Here is a 20174-nt window from a genome sequence, read left to right as displayed (position 1 = left end):
TTATCAGGAGAAAAAAAAAATGGTCCTATAATCTAATTGAGGCTACGTGACATTTCTCAGATAGAGGAGTGTGTGGGGGCTTAGAATCCCCCAGACAGGGTCAGAGAAGGAGAAGTTCAGCTAACAAAGGGAGTCTTCCATATTGTGGAGCCCAGAGGTTATGTGGTCATGGTGGACTTCCATCTTAATTAGCAGTTTTCCCACACCACTCCACTGTGTGTACTTCTTCAGGAACAGAATCTACTGGAGCCTTGGAGTGGACTGACTAGGTCCTGAATGCATAGAACACATCTATTTCAGAAGATACAGTGCCCTTGCTGTCTACACAGCCTTTCTGTGGGCCTAGAAAAAAAGCAAAAGCAGCTTTGACGGTGTTGCTCCTTTGGCTGTCTGACATGCTTTCTTGCAGGTGATGGTGATGGTGTGTGTGTGTGTGTGTGTGCGTGCGTGTGGTGTGCCAGGGAAAGGGCTGTTTTCTGATTACATTTATATTCAAAACATCCAAACTGGCTTTCTGGCTCATTTATCTTAGCACGTTGGTTTATGTCATTAGAAAATAAAAGGAACAAGAAAAAACTTGAAATGTTCCTACCTCCTCCTCCTCACCAAGACCAACCTATGCATCTCCAATCAGAAAATAAATGTAAGTGGCATCTCTGTATAAAGCCTGGGTTTAGGAAACTGAGTTCCTCACATGTCACAAAAAGATCTTCATTTATGTTTCATTTACCATTTCCACCCATAAAATTCAATTAGGAGTTCTTATGTTCTCTCCGGAGCCTTGTTCTGACACCTGAATCCCTTGTGCTGTCATCACATTTGCTTTGACTGGGATTTGTTGGGATATTGACTCACCTAGAAACACCTGCGCCTTGTCTAATGCAGTTGATTCTGCACCGAGCGAGGGGACGCCGTCTTCTGGGCCGCACCTGCCATCCATTCATAACTGTGGCAACACAGCAAAGAACTCGATCCGCCAAAGCCTCGCTCCTCACTCACAGAAGGAGAGAGTCTTGACCTCTGAGTAAGAGATCTGCTAACACACTGTATCCGGAGGACACTGGAGTCTCAACAGCCTATTTGAAGTCGCTGGTCCATCTGGCACTCAATATTCTGCTTCCCTTCACTGCTGTTTGCTTTCTTGCTTTGGATTGCACTGACCTATTTCTACCTTCCCTACCCTAACTAGATACTGTTTTCATGTTCCCCAGCCCATCCCCCTCCACACACACACACACACACACACACACACACACACACACACACACACACAGAGATCACCTCAGCCATCACCCCTGTTAGATGACATCATACTGCTTTCTCCTCTGGTTTACCGATGTGTAAACTCCCATGTCAGACAACTCACATGAATTAAAACTATACCTGTTAATGGCATCTGATTCAGAACATGGAGAGAATCCTGTTCTGGGCACACATCCAAAGGAACTGAAATAGGTTCCTTCTTTTACGATTGTGGCAACTATTTTAGAGATGTAGAGTCCTGATTTATTCACTGTCCTTCCTCAAAAAAGAGGGATCTGTTTATATAGCACTGTGCACAAAAGCCAAGTGTTAGACAGTGTGCAGGTCTGTCCTAAACTGCAGATTTTGAAAATGAGCCGATGAGATGGTATTAAGAGACAGAATCCTTAAGAATTCATTAGGCCATGAGAATGGGACTACCACAAGTGGGGCTACCACAGTGGGATTAATGATCTTATAAAAGCAGTACATGAGACATGCTTCCCTCTCCTTTTATCTTCTGCCTCTCCCAGCTCATGAGGACAATGTGTCTCTCTGTCTGCCTCTGCTTCCCCCCTAGAGGACACAGCCATTGGGCACACACCACCCCACCCCACCCCTTTAGAACTGTGAAAAATAAACTGCTATTGTTTATAAGTTACCCAGTTTGTGGTATTTTGTTATAGCAGCTCAAGCAGACTAAGATAACACAGAAACAACACAAATGGCCATTAAAGAAAACATATATATATATATATATATATATATATATATATATATATATATTCATGAAATCTGATTTTGGCCTTTACAAAGAAGGAAACCCCTCCCGCCATTTGTTAATGGTACAAATGAAACAAGAACATTACGCAGAATAAAATGAGACACAGAAAACAAGAACTTTATGATGGGATGTATAGAGCAAGTTTAAAATTGACTCACGGAAGCGAAGTGATAGCTGTTAGCAGGTGTCGGAAGGGATGGAGAAACGGGGAGATGACAGGTACAGGGGACAAAGCTTCAGTCCCACAAGATGAATTAGTCCCAGAGGTCTTCTGTGCACTGAAGTGCCTATGGTTAATAGTACTCTTTTCTATATTCAAACTTCTGCTAAATGGTCAGATCATAATTATTCATGTCACATGCACAAAAATAATAAGAACATTTTAAATAATATTTGAAAACCTTTGGAAGTAGTGAGCAGATTTATGGGAGACATGTAATTATCTCTAAACTCATCAAGTTGTAAACATCACATATATAGACCTTTTTGAAAGCTAATCACAGCCCAACATAAACAATTTGGGAGGAAAATTCTTATACCCAAATATTTTAAAATGCAAGTCTCAATTTATTCACTGTCCTTTTAAAAACAGGAAGAATAGGGGAAGAAGTCCTTTAGCCTGAACAGTCTCAGATTCTGAGTATAATGTTTTTCTCAGTTTTCACACCAAAATCTAACCCTGCCAGAGGCACATTCAGATGTAATGTAAATACTGGGGCCCGTCACGTGAATGCTCAACACCTACTGAGGCCTCACATTGAAGGGGTTGGTTCTCAATCTGTGATCCTACTGGATGTCGGTATAGCTTTTGGGACATAAGAGCAGCTTTTCTCAACCTTCCCAATGCTGTGACCCCTTAATATACTGTCTTATGTTGTGATGACTCCCAACCATATACATTATTTCATTGCTACTTTATAACTGTAGTTTTACTACTGTTATAAATTTTAATGTAAACTTTTTTTTTGAGATAGATGCTTGGTAGGAGTCAGAACCCACATATTAAGAAACGCTGGTCTAGTGGAAGCTATAAGATGTATCCTGCTGGGGGGTACATCAGTTCTTCTATTTTCTCCTCTAAAATATTTCTCTTCGTGCAATATTTCTCCAGTAATGATTAATTTAGTTGGAAAGATCATCTTTCAAGTCTGGATACCACTGCGGGATGGAGAAGGAACAACGCCAAACAATCATCTTTTTTTAAGATGTATTTATTTTATGTATACGAGCACACTGTAGCTGTCTTCAGACACACAAGACCCCATTTACAGATGGTTGTGAGCCACCATGTGGTTGCTGGGAACTGAACTCAGGACCTCTGGAAGAGTAGTTGGTGCTCTTAACTGCTGAGCCATCTCTCCAGCGCCCAAACAATCATCTTAGTGGCAGATAATAGAGTAGTTAGAGCTGCTCCCAGAAAAGACCAACCTTACACAAAATGAGAATGGATCCCTGGAAAACTCTTACCTTCATGATGTTTATGATACTGGTATGAAAACTGTACTCAGGTTTTTCATGTCAGGAATCTGGAGAGGTACTCCATGTTAAAGACCAAAAAACAAATCTGGCTTTAAACCAAAGGCACTCACAGGCCTGAAATTACTCATTAAATACACACATGTACACACATGTACACACATATCCTCAACCATATAAGAAGGGAATGTTCTAACAAATATTTTGTTTGTACAGCACAAATGAAGCCACTACCATCTGCAACATGATGACCTCTGCCTTGTCTTCATATGGAATTTAAGAAGATGGATTCAGTAGGGAGGTCCAGATGGAAGGATCTGCATCATGGCCTATAATTCTGTCTTTTAAGATGGAGACTTGGAGGGAGTGAGAGAGAAGGAAGGAAGTCAGAGTGGAGGAGAAAGAAGACTCAATCTCGGATCCAATGAGACATTTGAGGCAACAGTGTCTGTGTAGGGTGGAGATGAAAGGTGCTTAGCTCGGAGCCCTGAACCACATTACTCACTCCCCTAGCCTCTGTGACATGTCTACTTCTCATCAGTGATTGCTGGAGAGATTTTCCACTGAAAGAATGTGGAGATCCTTGGAGCAACATACAGAATGCAATAAAAGCTGGCCATCGGACAGTTTGTCTCTTAGTTTGATTTAAACCCTAAAGAGAGCCATTAAATTTTATCCTAAACAGAACTCAAAGGAAAAGATGAACCAACCACAGCCACCATAGAATAAACACCCTGAAGGTCTTAGCTGTGGGTGATGGGTCAGAAACAGTACGGTTACTTGGAGTCAATAATGGAGAAGCCCTTTAGAAATCTTAAACTATTGTAGAGCCTGCCACACAATTACAATCACAACCACAGGAGCTCTGCTGACAAGGCTGCAAAGATTGCCCTTGGAAATCACACAACAGTCTCGTGTAGACTGTCTGCACAGTGTAATCCTCCCTCCTGGCTGAAGAAATCGGTTGTTATGGTAACAGAGTTTGCAGCAGCAAGCAGCAGAAAATCATTTTTCATTCCCAGCAAGATGCCTTCCCCCTTTGGAAAAAAAAAAAAGAATGTTACATTCGGTCAGGCAAAACAACACAAAAGCCCTCACCGTGAACACTCTTGAATTCACAGATTATTTCTTTACAAATTGATCTCCTCACTCCTCCCAGGCCCCCAACTGCATCCACCACCCCTTCTCTTTGAACTGATTCGGACATGATGTCATCTGGTTCTGTACAGATGTTCACAGGTAGCCAACGGCCAGGTCAGCCTGGATAATCATCCTTACGATTTGCTCATACGCTCTCCAACTCTAGTTGCGAACAACCTGGGTGGGCTTCTTGCCCCTAGAAACTGACCACACTGCCTTCTGGTTCGAACCCGCTCTCCTTCCCACGTTGTTGATTTCTTTTCCTTAACGTTCTGGATTCATCAATCTGGGAGCTCTTAAAAGCATTTGCATTGGTGTTTACTGACAAACAGAGATTTCGGTGGAGATGTGGGGTAGGGGACTGAAGCCATGGTGGCTGTGTCAGATGTGACGTAAGAGTGCCCATGTGGGATGGAGGTGGAAGGCTCGGAGCTCTGTTTCATTTCTCATCAATAGCCATGGCTTCATGGAACATTTTCACATAAGTATCTTGTATTTTGGCCACATCCACCCTCTCCCATCTTTCCCTTCTCCCCAATTCCACTCTTTTCACTCAACACACAATCTGCTTTATATTTCCATGTGCTGCACACAATTTATCTATATAAAATCTAAAATCCGCAAATGAGAAAAAATGCTTACCTTTCTGAAACTGAGCTAGTTTACTTATAGAATGATCTCCCCTGGTGTCTGCCTTCCTACAAGCAGCAGACTCTAGTCCCACTTTACGGCCTCGTGAAGCTCCATTCTGACTCTATCCCGGGGTCACCGTGCATCGGTTGGCAGACAGGCTAAAATTCTACAACCTGGCTGTTGTAAACGGTTCCACGGTGAACACAGATGTGCAAGTATTTCTGATATATCTCAATAGAGAGTCTTTGGATAAGTATTCAGGATGTTAGAGCTGGGTCATATGGTAATCTTAAGTTTGGTTTTTGAGGTGCACTGATTTTTACAGTGGCTGATTTTCATAACTTAAATGCCCACCAGCAGTGTATAAGAGTTTTCCTTGCCACATAGCTTCACCAAGATCTGTAGCCATTATGCCTGGGGTGAGATGGATTATCAATGTCATTCCATTTCCCTAAGAGCTAAGGATGTTGACAGTTTTTTCATATGCGTATTGGCTGGCCATTTGTATCTCATCTTTTGAGAACTGTTTATCTCACTAGCCCATTGATGGATTGGTTGGTTGATTTCTCGGTAGTTGTTCTTTTAAGTTCCTTATAGATTTTGAATAGTTGTCTTTTGTTAGGTGTGTAGCTAGCAAAAATCCTGTCTAATAGGTTTCAGCTCACTGGATCTGTTATACCCTTGACATACAGAAACTTTTCAGTTTGATGCAATCTCCCATTTTTCTCTCTTGTCTGTTTTGTTCTGCTGTTCCAACAACTCCTAAATTATTAAGATATACTGGCTGTTGTTCTCACCTCAAAGGGAATAAGAAATGATGTGTTCTGGAGCCAAATATGAGTGGCTATGGTAAGAAATATGGACGTAAATATTTGTCCCCAACTCTATGTTCTAACTCAGCAACAGATTTGTGAAGTTTTTAGTTACGGAACAAAAAGAACATCATGCATTTAGGAACCTGGAAATACATTGGTGGGGCTATAGCAAAGTACCGATGTCTCTGCTATAGGATTCAGATGCTGTCTTATGACAGTCTTAGGTTCCTTGTGGGGATCCTAAAGATGTCAGGTCAGACACGGAAGTGGACAATCGGACAATGCCTGGGTGTTAAGGGACCTAAAGGGACCACAGGATACTTAGGCTGTAAATATATAACATCTAAGCGTAGGAAGTCTACTCAGTCTCTCCCCACTCTTCAATACAAGAGTGAGAAGCACACAGTGGGACTACAGTTCTCAGCATCTGTGCTCTTGTAGATCTCCTCGCCTTCACGCCCCAGCAATGCTTAACGTACAGCGTCATGGTACACACTGTGCTGGCCTCCCTCCTCGCACCCCCTCCAGCTAGTTTCTATACCCTCTCATTTTAATGTCAGAATCAAAATAGTTTTCTTTTCCCAAACATGAAATCAGAGTACCCCTTAAAGAATGTAACCTGCTCTTGTTCAGAAAATATTCATATATATTATACATATGCATACACATAACACTTATGTGTTATGTACATATAACATATATGTTGATGTCTAAAATATACATATATACACATATATGCATACATGTTATATACATTTATACGTATAATATGTATGTGTAATATTGTATATATAGAGAGATAGACATATAGATATAATAGGACAGATTCACCCAGAGGCCTGAACATTTGTGGAACTGCTATTGCATGATGGGAGGGGAAGAATTTGTCTGTTCCTCAGCGGAAGAGGGGAGGCTGGGAGGATGAAGGACAGGGTCTCCGGAACACTACTGCAGGGAGGGGTCACAAAGGACTGCAATTAAGTGGGCCAATTTTTTCTTTATATATTTTGTGGGTTTTACGTGTGCTCATCTTTGGCAAGCCCGGGAGGTGTCGTGTTTGTTCCCAGACTGACACAAGGAGCTGGAGTGGGAAGACAGCATGAGTTACATCAGGTAGAAATGCTCCCAGGTTTAGACATCTCTGCAACCTCATTTCTCACATGTTTACACATGTCTACAGAAGTCAGGGACAGGAAGCCCCGGCTGCTGTCTAGCTTATGTTTTATTGAACTAATATAATTTATCAGGATATCTTTAATCCTCTCCAGCCCAGTGAGAACATAAAAATAAGTAATGTGGAAAAGGACACTCCTCAGACATTATGATTGGAATCATAAAAATATTCAGTAGGAAAAAATGATCTGAAAACAATACATATGCACACACAAACACACACAGAGAAATCAACGTTTTTTGAGAACATTGTACAATGTGGTTACATTAGATTACTTTCTAATTTATTTATAACAATGTGACTTGAACACAGGACTTTCTCCATACAAAGCTTTATACTACTAGCCTAGTTAAAATTTTTTAAAGGACAATTTTTAAAGGTTATTTAGCAATGAAAAGAGCTGTTCATGTAACACCCAAATCCTAGAATAAAAGTAATATGTTTGTGTGCCTGCAATAATATAAAATAGAAATATCACCAGATATCATGGTATACAGCTTTGATTCCAGTACTTTAGAGGTAGAGCCAAAAGTATCTCCGTCAGTTCCAGACCAGCCTGGTCCACATAGTGAGTTTTAGGCCCACCCATAGTGAACCAAAATGATCATAGTCTGATTCAGCTAGGGAGCATACTCGGTGGTGTCAGATGGCCAGATAACATCCCTGGTTGGAGGAAGAGAAATCAGGACCGCACACGGCTATTCCCTATGGGGCTGGAACATATGAGCAGTAAGGTTCAACCAGTCAGCGGGCTCCTGGGTGCATCCACACAGGGAAAGGAGCCAGCTGCCCTCTGGCAGGTGCTTCCCTCTGGTGGTAAACTTGACAAGACTCCTCTACAGGTCCTAAGTCCCATGTGTCCATACCACAGATAAATATGCAAATAGTATGTATAGAATAACACGACAGAGTGCAATTCACAAATTGTTTAAAAATACTTCTAATCTTGCTACATCTTTTTATTTCTGTAAGATGGAGTTTCACAGCACTGTTGTGAGAGATTAAATGGGACAATAGAAAGCAATCGCAATTGTCACAAAGTCCTCAATAATAGGGCTTGTGTGTCACAAAGTCCTCAGTGGTGTTGCTGGTCTTTGTTTTCCCCTCGTTTCCTAGCATACTCCTCTCTGAAGAGCTAGACTGTCTCTTCACTTTCTCTGTCCTCTGCCCACCCCAGCACCAGCCCTTGTCTTTCTGCTTGCTGGCACTGGATGTCACCTAAGGTTGCGTGCTGGGATCTAAGTGTCATGAACTTATCATGACAACCGAGAAGATGCCAGACCAAGCCTTTAAGGAAGAGGATATGATAACAGATCCTGAGACTCCTTGATAAGCAAACCGTAAGAACCTTTCCGATTTAAGCCTCTTACTGAGGCCTTGCTACTGGAGGCCACCGATGCTGCTGACTGGCAGAATGGGACGTCAAGAGAAACGGAAGACTGAGAGAGACGTGTGTCATATGCAGCAGATAAATTAACTCGAGTTCTATAAGATACAGGGGCTGTTTAAAATAAGAACATACCATCGAATGGTAACTAATGATGTAGTCAGTCTGATGGTGTCTTTTGTCAAACTGATTCACAGCGTAATCTCCAGGCTTTCTCCCTTCTTGCGAAACAAAGGAAATGAACCTCTCCTTTGCTTCCAAGCTATTTGGAGCAGGACTGCGGTGAGAGGAGAGGACTCTAATGAGGTTTCTTGTTCACCGCTGTCTACCAAGGTGACTGAAGAAAACAAACAGCAGCCAAATAGCACCTTAATTTAGTGAACTATGGCTCTTTCTGCTTCTGCAAGAAGACACGCACTCTGAAAATTCTCCCAGTATTGCCTATAACTGAAAATGTAAATGACTTTCCCTCTTTTATTATTTAGTAAGTAGGATCCCCATGGAACCATGGGAAGCCAGATCGAGCTTTTGTTTCTAACAGGAGCTGTGTGAACATGACATACCCATGGACTGGCTCCGGATCACAGGGACAGACATGCAGTGACTTGGTGTGAATGTAATTCTCTCGGATGCTCCCAGTGAGAACTGGGAAGGAAGAGGCAAAGCTGCAGTGCATTTGAACTCACGTCCTTTATCTTAGCTCCCAGCGAGCACTCTCAGGAGGCAAAGCCGGGCTTTCTGTTGTCTATCTCATCGATTAAAAGGGGCGGTTGTAGAAAGGAGAGTTTGCAGAATTTTCATTGTAGGACATTTGGAGAGCTACAGGGCTTTGCTCTGGAATTTTATAAAAGCTGGTGCCTGACTCGGCTTCTAAGAATGGGCAGATGCAGATCTGGGAAGCTCAGGCTCACGTTGCCTATACCACAAACTCAGCAAGGGACACAGGGTTGGATCATCAAGGTGTGCCTTATCAAGTGCTGCCGATTGCAGAAGGCATCTCCCCATCGGGCTCTTCAGGGAGGGGCTAAAAGCAGTTTGTCCTGGAGCTCAGCTTCAGCCTCTGCTCAGGTGGTCAGCCATGTTCTCTAAGACTGGATATCTCTCTGAAAATAGAAATGCTGGGTCTAGTTAGAGTAAGCTGATATCAACCCACATGATGGAAGTGGGGGACAGGGCATTCTGAGTTTTGTCAGGCCTTTGGTTATTTGGGAAATTGTGTTTTAATTCAAGATTCTTTAAACACCTCTGCCTCCATCAGAGTCTGTAAACAACTATTGTAAATTGAATTTTAAGCACATTAAAACCACTGCTGTAGTTTCAAGTATGTGCCTATCTAAACTTTATATATTATGCAAAAGTTGCAGAGTCAAAGGCATGTACGTTCAACACGTGCAAAGTAACCCAAAGCGATCTCTTTGATCCAGTACACATTGTATATGGACTCTTGACATATAAAACGGCCAAAGAAATTCTCTTGACATTTCCGCTGTCTGTAATCAGCATCATTCATCATTCAGATGAGAAGCCTGTCATGTGGGCACTCCTACTGTGTGAGACCCTGCTCTATGTCTAGTCACTAGGATTGAAGAAGTATCTTGCTATTGTGCACGTGAGATGTACTTGTGTTAGGAAATGAGTCTCTTTATGGTAACTAGCACCATTCCATAGCTTTGCAAGTGGGCTACAGTTGTGTTTGTTTCTTCGGTGCAGTAGATTCATTGTTATATTGAGCTAAAGACTCACTTTTTATTTTGCATCAAAAGTAGAAGCTAAGGTGCTGTGTGAAGCCTTCAGTGCAGTTCTGCTGTTCAGTGTGGTTAATGGTCACTGGCTTCTTCATGTGTTCAGTGCATGTGTGTCCTCTCTGACTTACATAAGCATGCTCCGTAGAATACTTTCCCAAGATGATGTCATACAATAGAATTGTCAGTGCTGTCAACCTTTCTAAGACTCGTGTTCATGAGATCCCAACTCTATCACGATTACTCCCTTTAATATCAGACTTGCCCTCATACTCCAAGCATGCTTGTTAATAAGTTAACTATGTTGGACACTGGATGAGTGTCTGACAGAACTTGCCAGTCCAAACTCTGATGCTGAGAGCTCTAATCTACCCACCCCTGCTCCTGTTGGTAAACTTGTTGGTTCCTTGCTCTGTCCCCAGAGACTCCTCTCAGCAGCATGCCTCTCTGTATACAAAATGCCAAATGCCTTCTGTGTAGTTCCTATACCAGGAAGAGAGGTAGAGTCAGTTGCTTAGATGAGCAGGCTGCTCAGTACACCATCCATTGGCAAATGTAGTAATCTTTTCCCTGAATTGCAGACAGTTGCCCATTCTTAGTGACTTTGAGTCAGTGGTGCACAAAATATGAAGAAAAACACATATGAGATTTATTGACTTTTTTCCCACCATGGCTGGGCCCTATCTCTAGGGCATAATAATTCTGGAGAGTTCCCAGGCCTCTGGTGCTTATATAAGATGATTGTTCCTTTATTTCCTGCTCTGAAGAAGAACATTCTCCTCATTAGCATCCCATAAGAAATGAAGCGCATCTCTACTCCAGGTTTTGTAGCTTCAAGGGGAACAGCTTCGCAACTAACCAAATTAGAAATGATTTGACATGTCTGCTGAGATAATTCAGCTAGCTCAAATGTGTAATGGTCACCTGCATCTCCTACACAGATGTCAGCCAAAGATTATAGACCAATAACACACAGCCCAGTCACACGGCCTTCACGGTGTCTGAGAGAGTGTGTACGCGACTGCAAAAAGAAATAGCTGGTCATTTTAGGCAGGGAAAATTACCCAGCAGTACATGATTTATAGTGTTATTCAGAGAAGTTTATTCCCAGGATTAACTTTTTTTTTTGTACCTTTCTCAGTTTTGTTTTTGTAAATATTGTCCTTGGGAGGACGCTTTTGTAGCCTACCAATTGCCAAATAATTGTGTGTAAGGCAGTTTGTTTTGATTATAAAGATGTGGAAGACATTATTTTCTAGGTAGGCTGTCTGTGTCAGGATGCAGGCAGATGAGGCTCAGTAGGGAGAGATGAAGCTGACAGGTTGGCATTTAGTTCCGGGGGCTGCTCGGTGGCTGCTCGGTGGCTGCTTGGTGGCTGCTCGGTGGCTTCTCGGTGGCATAATCAATTTCTGGCAGAGAGGCTACAGTCATGGATTCCTTACCTACTGTGGGTCTGAAAGGCTTCTAAAGGTCAGCCAGCCATGCTATGCTAATTTATCTATGAATTTAATGGACATTCATGAGGATGTTGCTATGTGCAGGTAACATTCTAATCACTTCCCCAAGACTCCCTGGCAAAGTTCTCAACTATAACCTGTTTGCACAGTTTCAGAACTTCCTAAGTTCACCCATGTAGGAGGAAGTAACCATGAGCCTCCTCTCTTTCTCCTATCTCATGATGCTTCCAGGAAAAGCACTTAAGACGTGATGGGCCATAACATGGACCATATAGCAGACTCTGGGAAGATTAGATTAGATACAGAAGGTCAAGATGCGCAGAAGAAAAGGTATGTGGGAGGGGACTGAGAGTAGGCTGCAGGCAACCCAGTGCCATTTCAGGAATGATGTAATGAACCAAACATGGCTCCTGACATGGCACATGCTAGAAGTCTCTTTATTTCTTATTTATCATATAAGTATACAGCAAAATTTGTTCTTTTAAGTGAATAGTTCAATTGCTTGCTTATTTTTCATGTGTATTGTCAGAGTTGCTCAACATACATACCTTTTTAAATTATTTTTTCATATAATTCAGTTTAACCATATTTTCCCCAATAATAATAATAATAATAATAATAATAAATAATAACAATAACATATTATTATCATAATCATCATCATCATCTGAAAATGTTTATGTGCATAACACCCAACATGGCAAACTGCATTATCCTTTATCATTGTCTTATAATCTTAAAAGTGGGAACATGGCTCCTAGTACTTCTTCATCTCATTTGCATTTTGGTGGGGACCTTTTTCTTCTCGTAAGTTAGAAAATGCTATTTTGCCAGTAATCGTGAACTTCAGCATGCGTGATAAATCAAACTGTGGGGAATTATGATGGCCAATTGTTGGAGCCAGCTTCCACTGAAGACAGACATGGAGACAGCCATTAATCAATGCAGCAGACTTTTCCCTGAAGGAGTAAAACTTAATTCTCTGGGGCCATTGAAAAAGGAGAAAACATATACATATACATACATACAAACATACATACACATAATACATACATATACATTCATACACACACATAGTTGGTGGATAAAGCAATGCTCTAACAAGCCCTAACAACTTTTATTTCTTCTCCTGTTCCTTCTCGTCCACTGACAGGCCTTCTGCTTGCCCTCTTTTAATTTCAACCACACCCTTAGAGTTTTCAGACAGCTCATAGATTAGGAGGGACATGACATGTAAGAACGACAAGCAGAGCAAAACCCCATAGCATGTAGACCTCAAGACAAAGAGTCCTCGGGCTGTGCCTCCAAGGCACATTCATTGTGATTTTACTAACTGGTGGGCCTGGCCACATCCCATGAGTTCTAAAGCTATTTGTTGGCCCCCCCAACAGCCAATATTGTCAACAAGATCTAGAGTCATGTAGGAGATAAGCCTCTGAGCATCCCTGTGAGAAATGTGCTAAATTACATTATTCGAGGTGGACAGACCCACTTAAGTGTGGGAAGTACCATTCAACAGGGCCTGTACAAAAGGGGGATGGGAAGCATCAGAGTTCATGGTGTGACCAGTGAACATCAAGCCCAGTGTGACCAGCAGCCTGGTCTCCTTAAACTGTAAGCCAAAGCAAACACTTGCTTCCTTTACATTGCTCTTTAAAAAGATGTATTTTAACTATGTGTGTAGGTGTTGCCCAGGAGTGCAGGTGTCTCGGAGGTTAGAGCTGGAAGAGTGTGCTGACTCCCCTGAGGCTGGAGTCACAGGCGGTGATAAGTCACCTGTAGTGGGTGCTAGGAACGGGACTCTGGTCTTCTGCAAGAACAGCAAGCTTTCTTAATGGTTGAGCTACTTCTTCAGCTGTTAAACTGCCTTTCTGAAGCTACTTTGTTGCAACAAGGAAAACCAATGAAAGTAAGATACCAGAATGGGAAACCTCAGGCTCTATTCCCAACCCAAAGCTTACCGAGCTACTAACCACATGTTGGAATTTTTTTTCTTATCTTGAAGCCTCTATACTTAGAAGCAAGGCTGCGACACCAATGTATATTAGTCAGGCTGTGGTATGGCTAGCCCCAAAATGCCTGCCTCCCATCCAAGGACCCAATAGTGGTTCAGTCCACAATTCTAGATGTCTCAGCTGTGGGCCCTAATGTCGCTGAGAGAACTAATAACCAGGCCAGTGAGAATGAGCGCAAGCAGGCAAGAAGCCAGAGCGTCCTTCTTCTCCATCTTTTTACATCTCAGAAGGCATGGCTTAGATTTAGGAAGGTCTTCCCACCTCAAATGATCCAATTAAGAAAAGAAGTCATCAAGGGTGAACCTAACTTAGGTTTTAGTTGATTCCAGATCTAGTCAAATGGACAGCAAAGATAACCCATCACGCCATGTGATCCACAGAGGCAAATGAGCATCTCTCTGAAGAAGAATTTTGTTTACAAGAATTCCAAATACAAGAAAATAATTAGGAATAAGTTATCCACAGAGTTGGAAGACTTGGATACTAAACACCATAAAAAGCACCGAAGAACAAATAAAAAGATGTTCTATGATCATGGCCTGGAAGAATTAATGTTGTTAAAATGTTCATATGGTCCATTGTGATCTACAGATTCCATACAATCCTTTTCAAAATGCCAGTGTCACATTTCACAGAAAACAGACAAGGCAGTGGCGGGAATTGGAAACTCTGGATTCAAAACATAGCACACACACACACACACACACACACACACACACACACACACAAATTCTAAAACTCATATGGACACATTCACAACTCCCTGTCTTGCCCCCATCCACATGGCAAAAAACAAAAAACAAAACCAAACAAACCATAAGGAAAACAAATGGAGGTGCTCTCTAATGTCAAACTACACTACACATATACTGTACTTACACACACACACACACACACACACACACACACACACACACACACAGAGTCATGATGTCAAAACTAAAACGAGACATCAGAAATGAACCAACACGGGCTCTCATCGCCTGCTTGTCTTGTGAGACTGAGCATCTGCTGGACCCTTGGACTTCCATTTACAACTGCTGCTGACCATTGTTTCAGAGTTGGGCTATAGACTATAATCCCTTTCTGTCAACCTAATGAAGCATTCAAACAAGCCATATGACTCTTTTCAAGATGAACTTGAAGATTATATTAAAGTTCAGAAAGCCAGAGGCTTAGAGCCAAAGACTTGTTTCAGAAGGATGAGAGGGGAGTATTTGGAAAGCTGTGGGTACAGAGAAGAGTTTGATTCCAGGCCCAGGTATAGAATGTTTGATCAAAGATTCCCATCTGGAACCAACCATTCCTACCCAAGATTATGCAGTAGTTCACAGACAGAAGACCAGGTACCCCAGTGGTTACCAGCTCATGACAAGCTAAGACTAAACTCCCTAAGCTACTGTCAATTTACCAGGGATGGCTTCTCAGAAAAACCAGTCCCCTTGAACCTTAGTCAGCAAGAATACAATTGTGGCTCATATAGTGTAGAATCTGTAGTTCACAAGAGCCTCTGCTCAGGACACAGTACCATCGACCCTCAAGTTAGTCACAGACAAATGCACCAGAAAAGGAAAAGACATCTAGAGGAGGGCAGAGAAAGGCAAGAAGAACGGCCCAAACATGAGAGGAAAAGGAGTTCTGAGGAAATGGATTTAAACAAACATAGGAGCATCCAAAGAAAGAAAACAAAGGCAGAAACAGAAACTATACAGGATGGTACAGAAAAGCTTAAGAATCAAAAAGAGAAAAAAAAACAGAGATGTATCATCTAAGAAAGAGGACCGTAAGCGAAGGAAGGAAAAAAAGGAACAAGGCGAAGAAAGAACAGAGGAGGAGATGCTTTGGGACCAGTCTATCCTTGGATTTTGAAGCTCCTTTGATCTGAGGCCCAACTGAAATAACAGTCAAGGAACTTGGTTTCTTGTGCATTCATATTCATGTCACTTGCATATGTGGACAGAAGTTTGAACTAACAAAGTGAACATGAAGTATTTAGTGTGCTTGCTTTCCAGCATGGAGATTACTTTTCTATTTTCTAAAAGATTTATTAATTTTTCTTACATATGGTAGAATTTTCCTTTAAGAGTGTGGCTCTGGTTTTGTTGACCAAATTGCTGTGGTAGTGGAATTATTTTCCCTTGGGAGATCATTTATTTAAAATTGGAGGATTAACTGACTTTTGTGCAACCTATTTCTTGGTTGGGTTTCTTTTAGTTTTGAGTCACATATTTTTATGCTCACTGGCTTTCCCTATGAAGCAATTTAGATTTCCTTTTTTAGATCTAACTTGAAATGTATTTTCTGGGTTGGAAAGTGAAATAACATAATAATTTTATTCTACATATAGTTTTAAAAGTTTCAGAGACTTCACACAAAATCGGTTTATATTCTGAAAATGTTTATAATAAAGTATTTTGACTTCTGGATGTTGCTTTTCGTCAGTGCTCTGTTCTAGTGATTTTTCTCTTGGAAAGGGAAAAGCAGTAACCACACTATATTAAAGATTTTGAAGGTAGAACACACCCAAAGGTTGTAAAAATTCTTTACCTAAAATATCAGACTCACGTTTTCTAATAAAAATTTATGGCTCATGAGAATTTTTCCAAATAATTGAAATGAAAAAGAAATTTACAAAAGAAAAAGAAATTGCTATTCTTTCTTGGCAGTGCTGTGATTTCTTTACAATGGCTCAAAGTCAACAGTTAGTGTCATACAACTGAACATTAATTGACATAATATCATGCAACTTCTTTGAAAATATTTTAATTAAAATCATAGATATTGAGGAAGAGAAAACTATAAATGTGTGGTATTGATCATATTGAGGCCACTGTGACTAGCACAATTTTTAAAAAATTTTAGGACAGAAGCCTTTTTCTTAAAATGTCCCCTGTTCTCCAACTTCATTCAAGTTGAATGGTAGAAGCTACATGCCTGGGACAGTCTCCACTTCAAAGAAACCTCTGAACCAAAATAGCAGAGGTGGAAAAACCCTGGTCAAAAGTTAGGAAGAAGACTTAAGTATGTTAAAAACAAAAAACCTAATCACTTGCATTTGCAAGTGAGAAGAATCAGCAGTGAAGAGGACACAAAAAGGTCTGGGAAACCAAAAGAGGAGAAGCCTAAATACGATGGAGAAGTGCAAAGAAGTGTAAAGCAATTGGCAATTTAGTTCCCTGCTCCCCAAGCCAGGAAGGAAGAGAGAACTGAAGACAAGTGTATAAGGTAGGCCAGAGAGTGCCAGCCACAGTAACATCAGAACACAGTCCTAGCTGCTGTAAGTCCATCAGTAGGATTAGTCTGAAACTGTCCCCCAGACAACCCAGCTTTGGAGAAGAGATCTATGTCCCTGCAAAAGCTCAAGAGTGCTATGCACAGCCTTGAGAAGTGTCCAACAGAAGTACTTCCATCATTCAGGACTGACTGCTCTGAAGATCAGAAAATAATGAACAATCACAAATTATGGTCCCTACAGAGGACCTTGCTACCCTGACAGGGTGGGAGAAGGGCCCTGAGGACAAAGATAAAAAGGAATGTCTCCAAATCCAATGGCTTTGGGGAGATGGGGAGTAACGGATATTATTATCATTGTTCCCTCTGTGATAATCAAGACTGGTCACATGGTTTTACACAGCGGGAGGTGGGGAATGAAGCCTAGATCTGAGATGGAAAGACCAGAATTGGTGAAGGGCTTGGCTCCCATCAATCCCCTCTATCAAAGAAGTTGGTTTGAGTACTTCTACTCTGAGGCATCCCAGGTATACATAACATTTGTGTAATGCCACACCTAGACTGAAAGCCACTGGAGTGAGTGCCATGTTGTCTGCTACACATACCAATAAATGTTCTAGACAAAAAAAAAAAAAAAAAGGAATGAACCAACACATACAGATGTGAAGTCTTGGTTTTTGACAAGAGTCAGAAAGACTCTACAGCAAAAGGCCAGTTCCTTCAATACGTAGGGCCGGGGAATTCAGTCTTCATCCATCAGGGATGAAACTACACCGTTATTATCATCACTATATTAAAAACATTGACTCAAAACGTACAAAAGCCTCCACAGACCAGAAACCAGCAATTACTATAAGAAAACAAAAAGGAAATTATGGGACATTGTTCTGGGCAATTACTATTTCTTTCCTTGTATTGTTGTTTATTTGTTGACAGGTTTCTCTGCTGAGGAAAGAAACCAGTTGAAGCCAAATCAGAAGTTAAAAGGTAGGTGTATTTTTTTGTTTATTTATTTACTTTTATTAGATACTCTATTTACATTTGAGATGTTATTCCATTACCCTGCCCTGCTCCCAACCCCCCCCCCTCCAGTTGCCTTCACAAAGGTGCACTCCCTCTGATCTCCCTCTCCACCCCATTGCCTTGGCATTCCCCTACATTGGGAAAACATGCCCTCTCTGGAACAAAAGCCTCTTCTCACATTGATGCCAGACACTGCTATCTTCAGCTACATATGCAACTGGATCCATAGGTCTCTCAAAGTACGCACAGACGTTGGTGTTTTACTCCATGGGAGTTTTAGAGGGTTTGGTTGGTTGATAATGTTATTATCTTCCCTTGAGGTTACAACCCCTTTCAGCTCCTTAGGTCCTTTCTTTAGCAACCTCATTGGGATCCCTGAGTTCAGACAGATGGTTAGTTGCAAACATGTTTAGCTGTATCTATATGACTCTAGCATAGTCCCTGAGGAGGCATCTCTGCCTGGTTCCTGCCAGTAAGTACTTTTTGGGACCAGCTATAGTGCTTGGATTTGGTGACTGCATATGTGGTGGATCCCCAGGTGAGGCGGCTTCTGAGTGATCTTTTTTCAATCCCTGTTCCTCTATTTGACCTTGCATTTCCTCCCATGAGAGTTTTGTGTTCTCTTTTCTAAGGACCGAGGCATCCCCATTTTGGCCTTCCTTCTTTTTGAGCTTCATAATGTCTGTGAATTGTTTCTTGGGTATTGGGTATTCCAAGATTTCTGGGGCTAGTAGAGATGGCTCAGCCATTAAAGGTTAGGCTCACAACCAAAAATATAAGGTAGATGTATTTAAAGGCAGCTCTCGGGTAAGTTCACTGGTCCCGCAGGTGGAAGTCAGGAAAGTCACATGCCAGGGCTAAAGCAAGGGGGCTTATGGGTATTGGGTGCAGGGTGATGATGGATGAGCTGGGATTATGCCCATATAAGGTAAGGAAGCTAAGCCCACTAGGTGGGTACTAGGAGCAGAGAAAAGTGTTAGAGAGTTTTCTTCTTGGGTGGAGAGGGGGAGGGGGAGGAAGAGTAAGCGGGTTAATTAGCTTACGCAGGGGATGAGTCAGGGTTCCAACCAAAACTTTGTTTTGTTTTGTTTTTGAGTTGATTCCTAAAGTGGAGAAAACTAAGCAAACGGAACTGTATCAGAATTAAAGGATTTTATTTAGCAAAGGGAGCAAGAGAGTGAAGACTGGAGGGTCTTCAATAATCAAAATAAGCAAAATATGGGAGGCACCAGAGCAGTGGCAAGTGTGGGGGTCAGCGTTTTGACACTGTAGCAAAGACAATCAGAGAGAAAGACAATGGCTTTTAATGACACATGCCCACCCCACCCCCACCCCGGATTTCAGAGCTTTTAGTCCCTCATTCGGTGTTTAGACCTGGGCTCAACATCACACCCTAGTTATATAGTGTGTGGTAGAAAAAAAAAAAATCTCTCACCTCAGGGATAGAATCCAAAATAAAGAAGGAAAGGGTGTGTCCCACAAGTCCTGGGGACAAGGCTTCCATGACCCACACATCTTCCATTAGGGTGCCTAATGGATGGATGCTCAGACAGGTTTCACAGCCTCTGAATCGTGCTAAGCTGGAGACCAAACCTTCACTCCATGTCGGTAGGGGACACTTAAAGTTTAAACTGTTAAAAGAAAAAAAAATCAACCCAATGTAAAAAATGGGCAGGACTTTTAGTAGAACATTTTCGAAAGAAGCTATTAAAAAAAAAAATTCCCCAACAAGACAAGCATCCTGGAAATATGGCTTAAACTCCTAGAAGTTACCGTCTCATACCTGCGACACTCTGCCCAGGCTGGTCTAGCTGGCCAGCAGGCTCAGGTTCCTGTCTGTCTCCATTTCCCAGGGCTGGGATTACCATCATGAATGGCTTCTTAAAAGTGAATTCTGGAACACCAATGGCTCCTGCTCTAAGGTCAAAGATCCACAAATGGGACTTAATGAGATTGCAAAGTTTCTGTAAGGCTAAGGACACTGTCAAGAAAACAAAACAGCAGCCAACAGATTGGGAAAAGATCTTTACCAATCCCATATGTGACAGAGGTCTA

General features: G+C 41.7%; 1 protein-coding gene across 1 annotated transcript; it reads left to right on the top strand.

Moving 5' to 3' along the window:
- The first annotated feature begins 14950 nt into the window (after positions 1-14950).
- Positions 14951-15855, top strand: LOC308434042 (lysine-rich coiled-coil protein 1-like). The gene is given in 2 exon segments (XM_080934221.1): positions 14951-15610; positions 15612-15855. Coding segments are annotated over 2 exon segments (771 nt in total). The 5' UTR covers positions 14951-14962; the 3' UTR covers positions 15735-15855.
- The last annotated feature ends 4319 nt before the right edge of the window (positions 15856-20174 follow it).

The sequence above is a fragment of the Micromys minutus genome, assembly GCF_963924665.1.
Source record: "Micromys minutus genome assembly, chromosome: 21".
NCBI classification, from domain to species: domain Eukaryota; kingdom Metazoa; phylum Chordata; class Mammalia; order Rodentia; family Muridae; genus Micromys; species Micromys minutus.
The sequence above is the reverse complement of the archived record's forward strand: the minus strand, read 5'-3'. Positions and strand labels throughout refer to the sequence as shown.